The following is a 19,156-nucleotide window of genomic DNA, read 5'->3' as shown; positions in this document are numbered from 1 at the left end:
TCCACACGGACAGCTCCTTTAGGTGCACTGTATGTGTCCGTAAGTGTGTGTTTGTGTGACCTGGTTGTACTCCATCCCATGATCGGTCCTGCAGTTCTTCCGCTGTATGTTTGCCGTGCACACTTGCCAGTGCGAATCTAATCTACATTTTGAATCGCGCTTACATGAGCAGCTGGCTGGCTTAAAACAACTACCTATTCATTGGTTTCAAGTCCAGCTCACACGGCCCACTATGCTATGTTAAGTGGCTATCCTGTAGCTTAATTGGCGTCTCTGGCTCTCTGTTGCGCCCTGCATTCCTTGGGCTCCACATATCAGAAAATCCTTACGCACCCAATTCCATTCAGTTTCAGTGTTGCTGTACAATCCGGCAATGACAAGGAGGCAGGATGAGAGTGATGATGATATTTCCATCACCTCAACTGCGGCCAGCTCACAGGCTTCTGAGTATGATGTGGAAGCTATCTTAGCTGAGCACGAATTCCCAGACGGAAAGAGGTATCTGGTCAAATGGGCCAACTACCCTGATTGGAGAAGTACGTGGGAACCTGTGGAATCCTTCAAAACGGCAGAGACCCTTATCGACTGGCAACGCAAGAAACAGCAGATTGCAGATGGGAAGCTTGAAGCGTATGACGTAGCCAACTGGGAGCGAAAGAACTTGAAACACCAGGAGGCAAAAGAGCGAAAGAGACGCAGAAGGGATCTCAAAAGGAAACGGCTTGGCTTACCCACGAAGGGCCCCGTGGTTGAATCTTCAATCCCTCGGAGCAGCTCCCGTGTGAGTGCAAGACAACAGAGTACACAAGCGCCGCCCACTTACACACCCAGCATTCGCTCACTGCCTTTCAAAGAGCAGCATGCCCTGGCGAAGCAACCGCCGGTCCTGTTTGGAAGTGGACAAAAACCAAAGCCAGCGCTAGCGCCAGCATCAGCTACGCTGCGTTCCAACAATGCCCAGGAGACTGCGAAGTGGTTTTCGCACCTGTCAACGAGGCGAAAACACGAGAAAGCTAAATTCAGAGAGCCAGATCCCAATATTGATCAACTAGAGCTTGTTCGACCGTCAGACTGGTCGTCTAAAACACCTCTGCACCTTCTCAAGTCCGGTCCTTGCCATGTTAGCCCATCTGTTGACCAAAATCGAGATTCAGTCCAAATCGTGACTGACCAGTCTGTTCCACCCACGGAGGTTGATCACTCAGATGCACCTGCTCACTTATCCAGCCTGCTCAGTGATCCGCCAAATCAAGACCGGATCAAGTACGACCGTCGCGATAAATCGGGCCAAGATGTCCCCGAGCTACCTCGTAGGGTGCCGGGTCCCTATGCTAAATTCGTGTCCGGCCGCTTTTGCAATCCCGGTGAGGTGTTAGTATATATGTATTATGGACCAGACAAAAGGTCCATTGGCCCAGCTAGACTATGTGGTCTTAGCCCCACGTCTGCTAAAAGGCTTATCGCAACTAAGGCGGGGCAATACATTGAGGTTTGGTTTCAGCATCTCTGCACGCTGGAGGATTACGAGGTTCTCTGTTATAACTCAGTACGTGCTTTGGCGATATATCATGAGTCTTATTTGCTGATTTGAACAACTTTAGCGGTCGCGGCATCGCACATATTGTAGGGGCTGGATTCAGGGCTTCAATGATACGGAGTCCAAAATATATAATATGGCACAGGAGCTTGAGCAAGGCGACCTTCTCGCGATTTTTCCAGGCAATCAGGGTACGCCACACAACGTGTTACTGGCCTACCCGTCTAATTCACTGAAGCTCGAGTCACTCAACGACGGCTACTCGAGGAAGGAGCCAGATACCTTTCTCAACCTTGTTGTGAGGGATCCTTTGGACGCTCTTGAGTTTATTGAGCGACTGCCATCTAGGGCAAGAGCCGACGACCGGTGGACAGATACTCGCCGCCAAGAACTCGTCGTGAGGGATTCTCCGGATTATGAACTACCTAGGAGTGGATGTGACGGCATAGAAGACGTCGTCGACGCCCCAATGTCAATTTCATCAAATGAGCAGGGAAACACATCAACAGAAAGGCAACCCAAAGAAGTCACTATTGAGACTAGGTCGGAGTCATCACCAACGCCACGAGGGGCCGATTCGTCAGAACGGCAATTGAACAGGATTGGAATACCCGTGAAGCCAGACAATTTACAAGAGCCATTGAAGCTACAGTCTGAGGAAATGTCCAGTCCAGCGAAGCCAGACTCATCACAGAAGCCTCTGGAGCCAGCTTCGGCCGAAACGAACGAGGAGTCTACCAGTCAAGTGCAAGACGAACCCATGGAACTCGACGATGAACAAGACGAACCCATGAAGAACCATGAACAACATAGTTCTGCTTCAGCGTCAGGCGAACAGCACCCAGCAACCCCCGCACCTACGGCCGATCTGGGAAGTTTTTTCGAAACAGAATTTGGAGTATCTTATGAGACTCTAGTGACAGTGAACTCCACAGGAAAGGTGCAGAGAGCAGAAGCATTCTTTCTCTTGTTCGAGTCCGAGATACTTCAGACTGAACTTATAATTCTCCAGGCCTATCTAAAGAAACATAACCCTGTTATATATACTTGGCAGCAAAAGGATGACTGGGAGAAATTTGCACGAGCTGTCCAAGTAGGTGTGGTTTTGGTATGTTTGCTTTCAACTGAGGTCGAGATGCACTGAAAGACCAACATTCAAGCAGGTTCACGAGAGCTGGGTCAACTTCAACGAGTTGTCTTTCTTCCAAAACCTCGTCAACAAGCCGATCAACTTCTGGAGCGTCTCTCTAGCCAAACCTCTCAAATACTCCGGTCACCGCTCCCACTTCCAGCGCATTTTCCCACATGGCGGGGCTATATTGGTGACGGAAGACATAATGCTCCAGGATCCGAAAGCAACCATGGCGATACTGGCGTGGTTTGCTGACTTCATCAAGAAGAAGTACCCAGGTTATTGGAAGATCATGTTCAGGCCCGCTATCCTGGACTGGATCTTGCAACAATCAGAAAGTGCAGACGAATCAGCACGAGGAATGTACGTTATGACCCTTCAGACCCAACCGAAATTTTAGTATCTCTAACCGAAGACTCCATCTTCAGATGGCCTACAATGTACCGTTTAGTCCTAGAATGTTGCGGCGTTCCCGCAAACGACACCCCCATAGCCGAGTTATCATCCGGAGCCCATGACGACTACCTCGAAAGCAACGCCATATCCCCTCCCAGCCTACCGAATTATGGCACCCGCACCGAAGCAGACAATCCACACATCCCCAAAGGCCTGACTCAAGACCAACGCAATGCAGATCACCTTATTGAATTCTTTGCCGGCTGGGGTCTAGTCCATCGCCACCGATACCGACGTTTGATCGTCCTTACGCAAACAACACCCCTGGACCGATGGAAAGAATGGCAACACATCGACATTAAATTTGGCTCGAAGGATTTCATGAAATCACTCGGAATCAGCTATAAATACTACTGGTCAAAAGTCATTGCTGCTCCTTCCTCGTCTTCGGCACCGTCTTCTGCCTCTCTTACTTCTTCTAGACCAGGTACACCGTCTGAAACACGAGCCCCATCGGAGTCCTTCACGCCTCGAACGCCAAAGTCTCGGACTTCATCCATGTCAATGATCAGGGATCTGGATGGAGCTAGCTACTATGGTCGGGTACCTAGCGGAGTACCTTCTTATCCGAATCCATACAGATGAGCTTTCGTGAGATATGATCGCAAGAAAGACTGTGTGTAATGAGCGGCGGTGTTCCGACTTTTTCTTCTTCTTAAAAACTTCCCTATCAGATATTTCAGTTTCCACTTTCCTTTCTTATTTATCGATTTCTCTGTTTCCTATACCCAGTGGGCGTGAGTTCCTTGTTATGTTTGAGGGAGGTGGTGTGTCACTCGTCGATTGATAATTTGTGTAGTAACCGTTTCTGATTGTAAATGGAAAAACGGAAAGACTGTCCTGATCATAAATTGAACCCTGTATTTGAGCCAGTACTCCAGCTTATCTTTCATACAGACGATCAACATTAGAGAATGAAGCATGTAAATACTAGACCGGCCGATAAGTACTAGCAGCAGCAATAAGTACATAGTACGCAATAGAAGGTATCAAGACTGATATAAAACGCCCAAAACAACTAGCTTATATGAATAATCCATCCGACTAGTAATCGCCGAGTGAGGGTCAAAACAACAGGACCAATTGCCTGACTGCCGGCTTATGTCTCATGCGCGCTCTCTCCCGTTCCTATGTACAATGTCTCCACTAACAACATCCAACCCAAGCGAACGACACCTAAAACCCAGCTGTCTGCGTACGATACTCCCTGAAGCTCGAAATCGGGGGAAGTTCATCCGCCGGCTGCGTCTTCGCTTTCTTATCTTTACTCTTCTCCGCTTTCTCTCTCCGAACCTTCTCCTCCCACTTACTTTCTTCGGCGGCGATCATGGAATGGAAGCGTCCGCCTTGCCCGCGTGCTAGATAGATAGGTTTCTCGTTCCGCTCCGCGACGGATTCGGTGACCAGGACGAATTTGACGCTCGAACCGGGGGTTTCGAACATTGCGTCGCTGAGGATGGTCTCTAGTTCGGTGCGGAGGGCACGCGCGCCTGTGCCCATTGTGAAGGCGTTGGCGGCAATTTTGTGCAGGGCCGGAGTAGTGAAGCGGAGCTCGATGCCGGAGAGGCTGAAGAGGGTGGTGTATTGGGCTAGGAGGGAGTTGCGGGGTTCGGTGAGGATGCGCACGAGTAGAGGGGTGGTTAGGGTGGAGAGAGCGGCGGTGACGGGGACGCGGCCGACTAGTTCAGGGATGAAGCCGTAGTTTTGGAGGTCGGTGGGGTTGAGGAGGTCGAGGGCATTGAAGTAGGTTGGTTCGCTGTCGGGGGAGTTGGGAGAGGTGGCCGATGCGAAGAAGGGGAGGTGCTTTTTGTATAGGGCTTCTTCTTCGGATCCCGGGAGGATGGGGATTGGTTCGTTGTTGCCCGGTGCGTGATCGCGAGATCGATTGTTGGTGAGGGCTGAGCCGCGCACAGGTTGACCGAAGCCGATTGATCCGCGAGATATCCGGTCCATAATTACTTTGTGTAACCCGACGAAGGCGCCGGAGAAGATGAAGAGGATGTTGTCTGTGCGGACGTTGTAGACCTCGCCCTTCTGGGGCATGTTTCCGCCATTGGGGTTGAATGGAGAGTTCCCTAGCGGGTTATTGGAGGGAAATGTATTGGGGGAGTTGCCGACACGAGGTGCACTTCGTTCTTGTTTCGCTTGCACTTGCACCGTTGTGCCCTCGATGAGCTTGAGGAGGGCTTGTTGTACTCCTTCACCACTGACGTCCTTCCCGTGGCTGACCTTTGCTGCGGCAATTTTGTCCACTTCGTCCAGGACGATTATGCCGCGCTCCGCTTGTTCAACATCATAGTTCGCAGCGGCCAGAAGCCTGTGTACACATACTTCTGCATCCTCTCCGATGTAACCTGCCTGCGTAAACGGTGTGCAGTCCGAAATGCTGAATGGGACGGATAGTATCCTCGCTAGTGTCTTTGCCATAAGCGTCTTTCCAACGCCGGATGGTCCCAGTAGAAGGATGTTGGATTTCTCCAGTTGTAACTCCGACGAATCGTCAAGTCCAGGCTGCGCTGACGTAGGCAATGTACCTGCTTCGGGGGTTGTATTGACGGTTTGTTGCTGGCCTGGGAATTCGTCTGACTAGCTTAGCTTGGCTCAGGTGTTATGACAGGCAATGGAATGCGGATAACCTACCTTCGACCGGGTGATGCTCGATCGCCTCTCTGCGCGCACGTTTCGCTAGCAACTCCGCATTTTCCTCCTCGCGTCTCTGCAGCTCTTGTACCCGTTGATAGTGGTTGAATACCGCGACACTAAGTATCTTCTTTGCGCGGTCCTGGCCAACGACGAACTGGTCTAGGTACTGCTTCAACGTTCTGGGGGTCACCCGAGGGGCTCCGAAAGCCGGAGCTGACGCAAGTGGCCCTGTTGTTGGGAGATCCGGTTCATAACTCCCAGTCCACGGCTGGTTTGTAAAATCTGAGCGATCGAATTGGGACCAGGTAGGGAAAGTGGCTGACGAGCTGGTGAATCCACGGCCAACAGGGCGGATAAGCGGCTTCGGCGCATGCCGATAGCGGAAGGGAGAGTTGCGGTGCGCCCTGAGGAGGCCACGGGCCTGTACAGGCAACCGTAGCATGGCCAAGCGCAGTGATATCTGCAGGAGGAGAGGGCTATTGTGAGAATATGAGCAGGATCGAAGAAGAAGCTTGTGTGTAAGGGAGAAAGGGAGAAGGAAGGCTGAGGGCAGTCGAGGACCGTCACCTCCGATGGCAGCAGATAAGATGCAATACAATCAAATCAAACTAAATCGGGCGATAGCTTTCCCCGCAGCACGTGATGCTTATCGCCGACGGTATCCGCGGATGACGTGGTTGAGATGGGCTTGTCTGACACGATCAAGTAAGGTTTGAACGCAGATGGATCCGTCAGTGGAAGAAAACTGGAAGACGTGTTGAGCTTCGTGCTTTGTGTTTCTTGAGGTTGTGAAACTCAGGGCGGATGAGGACTCGTGTTTCGTCATCCGGGAGCTCCAAGTGCGACGAGCGGTGGCGGTCCCGATCGTCGCTCCCGTCAGTCCCAGGCACCGATTTCGCTATTGCGGATCTGTACCATTCTAGTCCAGTAAGGCATGTGGTCTTGATTTATGACCGTAATAAGTGCTACATGTGAGATTCTCAATAGAATAGTATAGATCTGTTTGGCATAAGTTGGGAAGAAATCCTCCATACTTCCCCATATTCCATTGTTTCATTTGAAAAGACGCAAGTCTGCCAGGAGGCATTGAGCTACTTATTGTACCGAACCTTCCTCTTGACCCAATGGCCTTGAATATGCTTACTTATATCCCTGTAAGCTTCGTCCACAGATAAATGTGTCAAGGTCGTATCGTACATTTAGCTTAGGCAACTAAACGATTCCGTACTTTTCCTGTCACTGGAAGTTTGTAGTCACGGCTGCCATTCTTCCAATTGAGGCGTCTATACTGGTTCAATCGCCTGCGGCGCCCCGTAAACATGGGAAAGTGATAATCATCAGGGCCTCGTACACGGTAGCACGGAGCCTCAACTGAGGGGGAACCAGTGGCAATTTGACTCTGCCACAGATTGTACTGAAAAACGGTTTGTTACAGCAACCGGCTGCAACTTGTGTCAACTGCCACCCAGATTGAAAGAAGGATGAGCGAGTTGCGCTCGAGACAATCCATATTCCAATATTTCGATGACCTAGCTGCTTGATTTGAAGGCAGGCTGCTGCTCCATGGTTTGAGATATAAAATTCCGCAGGGCCGCCCATCGATTGGAGACCGAGCCCTCATCCGTGTTGCTGTTGGAGTCGGCAGTGGTAGGCGCTGGTGCTTGCATGCTGGACATCTGCGCCATATTCTTCGCAAACCGATCGCGCTCCAGCCGTTCCAGCTTCTCTCGACGCTTCATAGCACCGGGTCTATGCTGCAGAGTTTTCTGCTTAATGATATTGACCTGTTTGCTAGGGTCGGCCACGTCGTCGTCGGCGTCCGGAAGCGCATCGGCCAACGAGTCCAAAGCAGCAAGTTTCTTGGAGGCACGCCGACGCTTTGTAGATTTCTGAGAGTTCTTTTCTATCCGAGACACAAAGCTGCTGTGCTTGATCAAGCGCTTGTCCTTTTTCGTGGTGCGGAATTCATCGTGGAGAAAGCTGGGCTTAGACGACGGAAGAGCGCCTTTCCCACTTGCGGGCTTCTTGACGGATCGAGTAGGAGCCTGTATTGAATAAGAAAAAAGCAGTGGTAAGTATACGTGCATGCATGATATCAACTAGGGGAAAGCTTACCATGATGGGGAGGGATGCGTTGGTTCTCCGTTCGGGGAACAAGACGAAAAAAGCCTTGCATGTGCTTCACGAGAACCGAATTTCTTCGTTGATTCCGATGGGGTAGCGCGGACTAATCCGGAAGTGAACTAGTCCCCAACCGAAGACCCGATAGTTAAGTTCTGTCTCTACTTTGAAATATGTGTGGCTCACCGCCCAGGTGACTATCTCATAGTACTGGGCCTCACCGACTTGGCCGAGTCTAATTATTGAACCATTGAACCTGAGGCAAATCAATCCCATCCCCTTCCCGGTCTAGTTCGCGGTCCCTGATGGCCGTCTTCAGTCAAAGATCACTCGCGCTTTGTCTCACGCCAGCCATTCGGGTTCCATCCTGTGCTACATTAAGGCTGACAAGAAATCCCAACAGTGGGACCAACAATTTAGTAGCAAGGCACTAGACCTGAACAGGCCGACCGTAGTCCAAGGCCACAGAAACTGGATCGTCATATTTCCATCAGAATCTTTCCCCCTGCTCCTGGTCCAGTTTTCTTGCGGGAGGCAAAGATCCACATTCACGGGTTCCGAACCCGCCTTTTTATCTTGCACTTGCCTGGCTCAGTGGCTCACTTACATCAGGGCACCACCACGCCGACGCCGGTTCGATAAGATTGCCTTCTCATTTGCGGCCTTGCATGTGGATGCTGTCTCCAGCGCGCCTTTTATCTCGCCGGACGTGCCCTTTTCCATCGAGGACTACTGTGCCTGTGACTCTACCTCGGCCCCCGACCGTCTATCAGCTCCTGCCTACCCCATTGAGTCGGGAATTTTCGCCGTGTCTATCACCTTCCACAGCATATAAGCCTCGAGGGCCCGTCGCAGTCCGCTACTACTCGCATAGCCCTTTCCATTTGTCGATCATCCCCGCCAATACCGAAGCAACAATGGGCTCTCTCGGACCGTACCAGCGCAAACACAAGATCACTGTGGTGGGCTCAGGAAACTGGTATGTGCAAGATGGCTTTTCGTCATGGTGCTAGTGCCAGGAAAGAGGAAAAGGGCTGACTTGGGTCATGTCTAGGGGATGCGCAATCGCCAAAATCGTCGCCGAAAATGCCGCCAGCAACCCCGCAATTTTCGAGGAGAAGGTTGAGATGTGGGTTTTTGAGGAGAAGGTGGAAATCTCCAAAACGTCCCGGCACTATGATCCCTCTTCACCGCTGTGCCAGGGCCCACAAAACTTGACGGATGTGATTAACCAGAAGCACGAGAACATCAAATACTTGCCTGGAATTACTCTCCCCTCCAATCTGCATGCTAATCCCTCGTTGGTTGACGCAGTCAAGGATAGTACCATCCTTGTCTTCAACCTGCCCCACCAGTTTATCATCAAGACCTGTGAGCAGATCAAGGGCAAGATCCTGCCCTATGCGCGGGGTATCTCCTGCATCAAGGGTGTTGATGTGAACGAAGAAGGTATTCATCTCTTCTCCGAGACCATTGGCAAGATTCTGGGTATCTACTGCGGTGCTCTATCTGGCGCAAACATCGCGAGCGAGGTCGCCCTGGAAAAATGGTCCGAGTCAAGCATCGCCTATGATCCCCCGCACATGGATTCCAAGGCGCCATCTCCCAATCGTTCCCCGTCTACTTCGACCGAGAATCTCGTTCAGTTTGAGCACAAGGATGTTTCCGGCCAACTATCGCAAGTAAAGCTGCAAGCGCTGCCGTCCGACTACCCCCCTGTGGACCACGCGGTCCTGAAGTCGCTCTTCCATCGCCCGTATTTCCATATCCGTGTGGTGAGTGATGTCGCAGGCGTGTCGCTTGGAGGCGCCCTTAAGAACGTAGTTGCTCTTGCTGCCGGCTGGGTCGACGGCATGGGCTGGGGTGACAATGCCAAGGCTGCCATCATGCGGGTTGGCCTTCTCGAGATGGTCAAGTTTGGTGAAAAGTTCTTCGGGGCCACCATCAATACTCGAACCTTCACCGAGGAGAGTGCAGGTGTTGCCGATCTGATTACTAGCTGCAGCGGTGGCCGGAACTTCCGCTGCGCAAAACTCAGCATTGAGAGAAAGCAGTCGATCGAGAAAGTCGAGGAGACGGAACTCAACGGCCAGAAGCTCCAGGGTACTTTGACTGCGGTTGAGGTAAACAACTTCCTGAAGAAGCAGGGCCTTGAGGAGGAGTTTCCCTTGCTTACGGCTGTGTACCGTGAGTAACCCCGTTCTTTTGCCCTTTATCTCATCGATGTACTGACCATAAAATAGGTGTTCTCGAGGGCAGTATGTCCGTTGAAGATATTCCTTCTTACATTGAGCGGTAAATTGGACCTGTTGATCCTCTCCTTTGGTTTATGTTCGGGTTGTTAATTTAGGGAAATCTGTTCCTTTTGTGTCTTAACAGAAAGCCGGAGTCTATCTCTTACGTTGAAACGGGGCGGGTGACCAGCAGTGGAACCAGCCAGGCAGTTTTGAGCGCCAGGTTGTGAACGGGGGCAGGATCCATGCATTAACCCCCTCTTTTGTGTTTTCCCCATCCTTGTCACTTTCCTTCCTTTCTTTCCACCAACTTGTCTATCTTTATCACCATCTATCTTTTTGGGGGAAGCGTTTGTTGGTAGGTATACTTTGTCGAGATTTTCTCATGCACATAGACCGATGACTATAGACCGCAATGACACCGGAATGTCTGAATCTTCTTCATTTCTATCACATCCATGCCAGTAATGAGCTGTACATTTGCCAGATCATCAATGGCCTGACCGGGGCTATGAGGGGAGGCCAACAAGAAAAAAGAGGAGGCGTGCGGAGGCCCGTGTTCTCGCCCGGGCCGTTCCAGCCCGCCTTCTTTCATGATGTCAGTGATCCCGCGGGGTTGCCCTGGACCTCCCAGGAACAGGAAACCCTGGTCGGCCTGGCTTCTCGTCCAGTTGTTCTTTTTCTCATAAATAGCCAGCGCCCTCTGTGCCGTGGCTACACAGTGTCGTTTCCAGGAGGACATCCTGCCTTCATATCCATTCATCTCCGTTCCTTGGTAAGTCTGGCCGGCGATTCACCGAGAGTAGCGCCGCTAGACTCACCATTGTCACGAACTCTCGTCGAAGCTCTTTCCGAAGCTCCTCTACTTGTGACAGATAGTCTTATTCGAGTTCACAATGTCCTCTCCACAGCAGGTTTATCTGCTGCCTCTGAAGGATGATGGATCGCCCGATGTTCCTGGAGGATACCTCTACCTCCCTTCTCCTACGGACCCGCCATATTTGCTTCGCTTTGTCATTGAAGGCAGCAGCTCAATCTGCAGAGAGGGTGTTTTATGGGTCAACATCCCCGAGAAGGGTAAATCTTTCAATCGGTCTGCTTTTCGGAGCTTTAGGTAAGTGAAATGAATGGTTACAAGTTTATCAACATTTGACCTTTTCGATATAACTAGACTATCCCCGGATTTCAACAAGAACATCCAGATCGATGTCCCCATCACCTCTGCTGGTTCTTTCGCCTTCTATGTGACCTTCTCCCCGCTTCCTGAGTTCTCTGTTCTATCAACACCCACCCCAGAGCCAACAAGGACCCCAACCCACTACATCGATGTCTCGCCCAAGTTGACTCTTCGCGGTCAAGATCTTCCACTCAATGCTCTCTCTATATACTCTGTGATCTCTAAGTTCATGGGAAAGTACCCCAAGGACTGGGACAAGCACCTCAACGGCATCAGCCAACGTAATTACAATATGGTTCATTTCACGCCCCTGATGAAGCGCGGAGCTTCGAACTCACCTTATAGCATCTTTGATCAGCTGCATTTTGATGACACCGTGTTTCCCAATGGTGAAGACGATGTTGCGCGTCTGGTTTCTAAGATGGAGAATGAATATGGGCTTTTGTCGCTTACGGACGTTGTATGGAACCACACTGCCCATAACAGCAAATGGTTGGAGGAACATCCAGAAGCTGGTTACAGTGTCGAAACTGCCCCATGGCTTGAGGCAGCGCTGGAGCTGGACACTGCACTGCTGAAATTCGGTCAAGAACTCTCCACTCTTGGGCTGCCCACCGAGTTTCAAACTGTGGACGAATTGATAAAAGTCATGAATGCTATGCGGGACAAAGTCATTTCTGGAATACGACTGTGGGAATTCTATGCCATTGATGTGAAGACCGACACACAGAGAATACTCAATCAATGGAAAACATCCAAAGACCTTAATCTAACAGACAAGAAATGGGCGCAACTCAATCTTTCAGACTACAAGAACTGGACTTTGAAGCAGCAAGCGACTTTCATTCGAGACCACGCTATACCCACCTCGAAGCAGGTCTTGGGGCGGTTCAGCAGAGCTGTTGATTTGCAATTTGGGGCAGCCATACTGACAGCCCTTTTTGGCCCGCACAATCATTCGACATCTGACACTAGTGCAGTCGGGGCGAGTCTGTCCAAAATACTCGACGAGGTCAATCTTCCCTTCTATGAGGAATACGATGGAGACGTCTCGGAGATTATGAATCAAGTCTTTAACCGGATCAAGTATCTAAGGATTGACGACCATGGTCCCAAGCTCGGCGCCGTCACGGCACAAAGCCCTTTGATTGAAACGTACTTCACGAGGCTGCCTCTGAACGATGTTACCAAGAAGCACAAGAAAGAGGCGCTGGCTCTGGTGAACAACGGCTGGATATGGAACGCTGATGCTCTGAGGGACAATGCGGGGCCTGACTCTAGGGCTTACCTGCGACGTGAAGTAATCGTTTGGGGCGATTGCGTGAAGCTGAGATACGGCAGTCGTCGTGACGATAATCCTTTCCTCTGGGATTTCATGACAGACTATACTCGTCTTATGGCCAAATATTTCTCAGGATTTCGCATCGACAATTGCCATTCAACACCACTGGTGGTTGCCGAGTACCTGCTAGACGAGGCACGCAAAGTTCGACCCAACCTGACCGTTTTCGCGGAACTATTCACTGGCTCGGAGGAAGCTGACTATATATTTGTCAAACGTCTCGGCATAAATGCGCTCATCCGTGAAGCCATGCAGGCCTGGAGTACAGGAGAACTGAGCCGTCTTGTTCACCGTCATGGCGGACGTCCGATTGGTAGTTTCGATCTTGACTTGCCTTCTTCAGGTAGTAGTCATGCAATCGCTTCTTCTGGTCTTGACTCCGGCAAAGAGAAAGTTGCTCATATTCGACCTACACCAGTTCAAGCCTTATTCATGGATTGCACCCATGACAACGAGATGCCTGCGCAGAAGAGAACCGCAAAAGATACCTTAGCAAATGGCGCTCTGGTGGCCATGTGTGCCTCAGCCATTGGCAGCGTCATCGGCTACGATGAAGTATATCCCCAGCTTGTCGATCTCGTTCATGAACATCGGCTATACTTCTCTGAATTTTCAGAAGCCCCCGAGACTGGGTTAAACTCTCTTGAGGGAGGAATAGGAGGCATCAAAAAGCTACTCAATGACCTTCATACCAGAATGGGTGTTGAAGGATATGATGAAACGCACATTCATCATGACGGCGAGTATATCACAGTGCACAGGGTGCATCCTAGAACACGGAAGGGTGTTTTCTTGATTGCACATACAGCCTTTCCTGGTCAAGACGGAAAATCTGTTCTGGCGCCCACACATCTTGTCGGTACTCATGTCAAGCATATCGGGACGTGGCTCTTGGAAGTTGATGCAAGCCAAGCTACTAAGGAGCGGATACAAGCAGACAAATCCTATCTACGAGGCCTGCCAAGCCAAGTCAAAACGTTTGAAGGTACCAAGATCGAGGAGTCTGGCAAAGATACCATCATATCCGTTTTGGATTCTTTTGTTGCCGGGTCTATTGCCTTGTTTGAGACATCGATGCCGAGTGTTGAACATGCAAGTGGACTGGACAATCATATCACCGAAGGCGTGGATCATGCCTTCTCGGATCTCAGCTTAGTTGATCTGAACTTCGCGCTTTACCGCTGCGAAGCAGAGGAGAGAGACTCGAGTAAGGGCGAGGACGGGGTTTACGACATCCCCGGCCATGGGCCTTTGGTCTATGCCGGTCTACAGGGGTGGTGGAGCGTGCTTGAGAACATCATTAAATACAACGAACTCGGCCACCCACTGTGTGATCACTTGCGAAATGGACAGTGGGCTCTGGACTATATTGTGGCTCGCCTGGAGAAGCTGGGCCACACGGACGAACACACTGCCCTTGGCAGGCCAGCTGCATGGCTTCAGGAAAAGTTTCAAGCCGTCCGTCAGCTGCCAAGTTTCCTTTTGCCCCGGTACTTTGCAATAATCGTTCAGGTTGCCTACAATGCTGCCTGGAAGCGAGGAATTCAACTTCTGGGACCGCACATACAGAAGGGGCAAGAATTCATTCATCAATTAGGTATGGTGAGTGTCCAACAAACTGGATATGTGAATTCAGCGTCTTTGTGGCCCACGAAGAAGGTACCCAGTCTTGCAGCTGGCCTACCACATTTCGCGGTAGACTGGGCAAGGTGTTGGGGTCGCGACGTGTTCATTTCACTGAGAGGCCTCCTTCTGTGCACAAGTCGCTTTGAGGATGCCAAAGAGCATATAACTGCATTTGCGAGTGTGTTGAAGCATGGCATGATCCCGAATCTTTTGAGCAGTGGGAAGCTCCCGCGCTACAATTCTCGGGATTCTGTTTGGTTCTTCCTGCAATCCATCCAGGATTACACCAAAATGGCACCAGATGGTTTGAGGCTTCTAGATCATAAGGTTCCCAGGCGTTTTCTACCATACGATGATGTATGGTTCCCGTATGATGACCCTAGGGCCTACTCGCAACATTCGACGATATCCGAAATAATTCAGGAGGTCTTCCAGCGACATGCACAAGGACTCTCCTTCCGGGAATACAACGCGGGACCCGACCTTGACATGCAAATGACACAGGATGGTTTTCAGATTGATGTCAAAGTCGACTGGGAAACTGGACTGATATTCGGTGGCAGTCAATATAATTGCGGGACATGGCAGGACAAGATGGGTGAGAGCGCGAAAGCTGGTAACAAAGGCGTACCTGGTACGCCACGTGATGGGGCAGCCATTGAGATAACCGGGCTAGTGTACAGCGCCTTGACCTGGGTTGCTGAACTGCACGAGCAAGGCCTTTACAAACATGATGGAGTCGACATTGGCGATGGGGAAACCATTTCTTTCAAGGAGTGGGCGTCAAAAATTCGGGCCAACTTCGAGCGCTGCTACTATGTTCCTCTACAGCCAAAGGACGATAGCCAGTACGACATCGACGCAAAAATCATCAATAGACGGGGAATCTACAAGGATCTGTACAGGTCTGGTAAGCCATACGAGGATTACCAGCTTCGTTCCAATTTCCCAATAGCCATGACCGTCGCTCCAGACCTGTTCACTTCATCCAAAGCACTCGCAGCTCTCGCTCTTGCCGACGAGGTTCTGGTAGGGCCGGTAGGAATGGCCACCCTTGACCCTTCCGATCTCAATTACCGCCCTAACTACAATAACTCGGAGGACTCGACCGATTTTGCAACTGCTAAAGGCAGAAATTACCACCAAGGTCCTGAGTGGGTTTGGCAGCGTGGGTACTTCCTCCGCGCCTTTTTGCACTTCGACCTTGCCCGCAGGACGACGCCGGCAGAACGGACAGAGACTTACCAACAGATTACTCGACGTCTGGAGGGTTGCAAACGGGCTTTGAGGGAAAGTCCATGGAAGGGCCTTACCGAACTAACGAATAAGAATGGTGCACACTGTGCAGACTCCGTATGTCTCGAATACCTTTCTTTGCTCTCTACTATTTCTGTGTCGTGTCGATCAATCTTGGCTAACCTTATATCTTATAGTCCCCGACCCAAGCATGGTCAGCTGGATGTCTGCTTGACTTGTATTATGATGCATCACGGCATTCACAGAACTAGAGAATGTATTGTTCATATCATTTCCATCTGGCACTGCTCAACCTAATCATGAGTTCGGAGTACATGTTTGTCGAATCTTAGATAATAGAAATAGCTTCATTGTGCTGGCCTGATCCTTGAATCGTATGACGCCGGGCCGTCTGTAGTTGCGGCAAGCGGCAAGCGGCAAGCGGCATAAAAAACGGTCGCTGAATAAGCCACGTGCACAACTCATCGCCAACTAGAACGAGACGAGACTAGTACTTTTGAGTTTGGGTTCGTCAACATATGTTTTAGCAAACGATGCCCGACTCGGGTCCAATTTGCCGTTCCTAGCGCGAAGATTGCGGTGTAGAGTGTTTGTATCGGTGTCGCCTGACTTCTCCAGTTCTGCTTTTCGCGTCCAAGCAACATCCTCCAGGTTGCGAGCCCGTCTACAATCTAAAGCGTGACCCAGGCCCCTGACGTCAGTTGTTTTTGACCTACGCATCCTCCCGAGCACAAACGTTCCCGAATGCATTAACAAAGCTGAACATCATCCACTACATCCCCGGCGCAGAATATCTGCTTTTGGAGCGTCATGTCTCTCACGGAATCCGCCGCGGCAGCCATGCTGACCGCTGCGGTCGTGGTAGACAGTCCCATTGACGTGCATGAGCCTCGTTGGGATGACCAGACGAGGGGCCGCGATTTGTACACACAACTAGTGATCAGTTTACTCGTCGGGCTCAGCGCCTTTTTCTCCTTCTGTGTAAGTCTTTGCAGATTGCAAGAATGAATGGAATCCTCTAACAGCTCGCGTCTCTCATAGGTTCTACGACCGAAATGGACCGAACTATACGCCGCTCGGCGACGACAACGCTGCGCAGCTTCATACTTGCCCGAACTACCCGATAGTTTCTTTGGCTGGATACCTGTACTATATCGGATCACTGATGAGCAGGTGCTGGAGTCTGCAGGCTTGGATGCTTTCGTTGTAAGTTCTGTCTTTCGCCTCGACTACGGGCTAGATGTCAGAATCGGCCTTGTCTGACACGAAGTTGTTATCACAGTTCCTCACTTTCCTGAAATTCGCCATTCGATTCCTCTCCGCTATCTTCTTCTTCGCCTTGGTTATCATTCTACCGACACACTACAAGAATACCGGTAAATCGGGGGTTCCTGGTTGGGATGACGATGATGACGAGACATTCGATGGAGACAAAGACAAGAAGAAGATCATATCGGATCCGAACTACTTGTGGATGTATGTCATTTTTACATACATTTTCACTGGGCTTGCTGTCTACATGCTCATCCAAGAGACCAATAAGGTTATCCGCACGAGGCAAAAATACCTTGGAAGCCAGACCAGTACGACCGATCGGACTATTCGCTTGTCTGGGATCCCTCCGGATTTGGGGACCGAGGAGAAGATCAAGGATTTCATGGAAGGCCTCAAAGTGGGTAAGGTCGAAAGTGTCACACTGTGTCGGGATTGGCGCGAATTAGACCACCTGATCGACGAGCGACTGAAACTTCTGCGAAATCTCGAGCGGGCTTGGACTAGGCACCTGGGCTACAAAAGGGTTAAGGCAAGTCCGAATGCACTGACCATGATGCACCAGCAGCCGCGTGGCTCTAGTATTGTCTCGGATGGAGAGAGTGAGCGAATCCAGCTTCTCTCTGAAGGAGGACGCGATCATGTTACGGACTATGCACACAAGCGGCCAACAGTGCGCATCTGGTATGGGCCTTTCAAGCTACGCTATAAGAACATCGATGCGATCGATTACTATGAAGAAAAGCTACGTCGTCTCGACGAGAAGATCCAGGTTGCCCGCCAAAAGGAATATCCGCCTACTGAGGTCGCCTTCGTCACGATGGAGTCGATTGCCGCGTCTCAGATGGTTGTACAAGCCATACTTGATCCTCACCCCATGCAACTGCTCGCTAGACTGGCACCAGCACCAGCTGATGTCGTGTGGAAAAACACCTACCTCCCGCGCTCGAGGCGGATGATGCAATCCTGGTTCATCACTGTGGTCATTGGCTTCCTGACTGTATTCTGGTCGGTGCTTTTGATTCCCGTTGCCTATCTGCTTGAGTACGAGACTCTCCACAAGGTGTTCCCTCAGTTGGCCGACGCTCTTGCTCGGAACCCGCTTGCCAAGTCCCTTGTGCAGACTGGTCTGCCGACCTTGGTCCTCTCGCTGTTGACTGTCGCTGTACCTTACTTGTATAACTGTATGATATATCCAAACGTTACTTTATGTCTAATATCAGCGCTAACCTGATCACAGGGCTCTCGAACCAGCAAGGCATGATGTCCCGAGGTGACATTGAGCTGTCAGTCATATCGAAGACCTTCTTCTTCTCTTTCTTCAACCTCTTCCTTGTCTTCACGGTGTTCGGAACTGCGACGACATTCTACGGGTTCTGGGAGAATCTGCGAGACGCCTTCAAAGATGCTACGACCATAGCCTTTGCCTTGGCCAAGACTCTGGAAAACTTTGCTCCATTTTACATTAACTTCCTATGTCTTCAAGGAATAGGATTGTTCCCGTTCCGACTCCTAGAGTTCGGAAGTGTTGCCATGTATCCCATCAACTTTCTGGCCGCTAAGACACCTCGGGATTATGCTGAGTTATCCACACCCCCTACATTCAGTTACGGGTATTCCATTCCGCAGACGGTTCTGAGCCTTATCATCTGTGTTGTATACAGCGTGTTTCCTAGCTCATGGTTGATATGCCTATTCGGGTTGATTTATTTCACCATCGGCAAGTTTATCTACAAGTACCAGCTTCTGTACGCGATGGATCATCAGCAGCATTCGACGGGACGCGCATGGCCGATGATCTGCAGTCGAATTCTGATGGGCTTGATTGTTTTCCAGCTCGCGATGATCGGCGTGCTTGCCTTACGCCGGGCTATTACGCGCTCTTTGCTTATTGTGCCTCTCCTGATGGCAACCGTATGGTTCAGCTACTTCTTTGCACGGACCTACGAGCCTCTTATGAAGTTCATCGCTCTAAAGAGCATTGACCGCGAGCGGCCTGGTGGGGGGGACATCTCCCCGTCACCGTCTTCGACCTTCTCTCCTCCATCCGGCCTCGACCGCGATTCGTTTCCGATCCGCATCGGTGGACAAGAACTTGGATTGCGGCTGAGAAAGTATGTCAACCCAAGCCTGATCCTGCCTCTCCACGATGCATGGCTTCCGGGACGTACGATGGTTCCGGAACTCCAGGGAGAACTGGAGCATCGCAATTCCGAAAACAACGCGGCCGATGAGTCCGTCTGAGACTGTATCATAAGCGCCGAAGTTGACTGATTCCAAAACATCTCAGTCGATCGATCACTACCACTGCCTATATATATGTATTACTTTCTAATCACCCCCTTGTTGTATGAGTTGC

At 50.8% G+C, this 19,156-nt stretch overlaps 6 protein-coding genes across 6 annotated transcripts; 3 read left to right on the top strand and 3 right to left on the bottom strand.

The window, feature by feature from the left end:
- Positions 1 to 373: 373 nt before the first annotated feature.
- Positions 374 to 4,042, top strand: BO88DRAFT_395279 (putative Chromo domain protein Chp1p; the record flags this gene model as incomplete). The annotated part of the gene is made up of 5 exons (XM_025705190.1): positions 374 to 1,371; positions 1,438 to 1,546; positions 1,602 to 2,645; positions 2,701 to 3,032; positions 3,098 to 4,042. The coding sequence occupies 5 exons, from the start codon at positions 374 to 376 to the stop codon at positions 3,708 to 3,710; spliced, it is 3,096 nt and encodes a 1,031-aa protein (XP_025559219.1). The 3' UTR covers positions 3,711 to 4,042.
- On the bottom strand, positions 3,793 to 4,199 carry BO88DRAFT_139663 (uncharacterized protein). Its single transcript, XM_025701443.1, has one exon. It carries the CDS (start codon positions 4,094 to 4,096, stop codon positions 3,875 to 3,877), a length of 222 nt encoding a protein of 73 aa, XP_025559218.1. The 5' UTR covers positions 4,097 to 4,199; the 3' UTR covers positions 3,793 to 3,874.
- BO88DRAFT_407614 (putative ATP-dependent Clp protease) lies at positions 3,984 to 6,490 on the bottom strand. The gene is made up of 2 exons (XM_025707480.1): positions 5,766 to 6,490; positions 3,984 to 5,707 (listed from the first exon to the last, which is right to left on the bottom strand). Exons 1-2 carry the CDS (start codon positions 6,208 to 6,210, stop codon positions 4,302 to 4,304), a joined length of 1,851 nt encoding a protein of 616 aa, XP_025559217.1. The 5' UTR covers positions 6,211 to 6,490; the 3' UTR covers positions 3,984 to 4,301.
- Positions 6,491 to 7,297: 807 nt separating this feature from the next.
- On the bottom strand, positions 7,298 to 7,886 carry BO88DRAFT_418535 (FAM207/SLX9 family protein; the record flags this gene model as incomplete). The annotated part of the gene is made up of 2 exons (XM_025708350.1): positions 7,298 to 7,813; positions 7,884 to 7,886. The coding sequence occupies 2 exons, from the start codon at positions 7,884 to 7,886 to the stop codon at positions 7,298 to 7,300; spliced, it is 519 nt and encodes a 172-aa protein (XP_025559216.1).
- A 259-nt stretch (positions 7,887 to 8,145) lies between these two features.
- On the top strand, positions 8,146 to 10,353 carry BO88DRAFT_395274 (glycerol-3-phosphate dehydrogenase family protein; the record flags this gene model as incomplete). The annotated part of the gene is made up of 4 exons (XM_025705189.1): positions 8,146 to 8,868; positions 8,944 to 10,076; positions 10,133 to 10,184; positions 10,269 to 10,353. Exons 1-4 carry the CDS (start codon positions 8,558 to 8,560, stop codon positions 10,351 to 10,353), a joined length of 1,581 nt encoding a protein of 526 aa, XP_025559215.1. The 5' UTR covers positions 8,146 to 8,557.
- A 666-nt stretch (positions 10,354 to 11,019) lies between these two features.
- Positions 11,020 to 19,041, top strand: BO88DRAFT_428698 (glycogen debranching enzyme; the record flags this gene model as incomplete). The annotated part of the gene is made up of 6 exons (XM_025709098.1): positions 11,020 to 11,237; positions 11,295 to 15,621; positions 15,702 to 15,742; positions 16,027 to 16,031; positions 17,472 to 17,981; positions 18,038 to 19,041. 6 exons carry the CDS (start codon positions 11,020 to 11,022, stop codon positions 19,039 to 19,041), a joined length of 6,105 nt encoding a protein of 2,034 aa, XP_025559214.1.
- Positions 19,042 to 19,156: the final 115 nt, after the last annotated feature.

Source organism: Aspergillus vadensis (assembly GCF_003184925.1).
Source record: "Aspergillus vadensis CBS 113365 unplaced genomic scaffold BO88scaffold_25, whole genome shotgun sequence".
In the NCBI taxonomy this organism is placed as follows: Eukaryota; Fungi; Ascomycota; class Eurotiomycetes; order Eurotiales; family Aspergillaceae; genus Aspergillus; species Aspergillus vadensis.
Note: the sequence above shows the minus strand (reverse complement) of the source record. Positions and strands in the feature narration are given on the sequence as shown.

Bases quoted from the DNA above. Each gene is read 5' to 3' on its own strand.
- BO88DRAFT_407614 (XM_025707480.1), bottom strand. From the start codon at position 6,210: ATGCTACGGTTGCCTGTACAGGCCCGTGGCCTCCTCAGGGCGCACCGC. The intron at 5,708-5,765 runs GTAGGTTATCCG...TAAGCTAGTCAG, and splicing joins CGAGCATCACCCGGTCGAAG to ACGAATTCCCAGGCCAGCAA.
- BO88DRAFT_139663 (XM_025701443.1), bottom strand. From the start codon at position 4,096: ATGTACTTATTGCTGCTGCTAGTACTTATCGGCCGGTCTAGTATTTAC.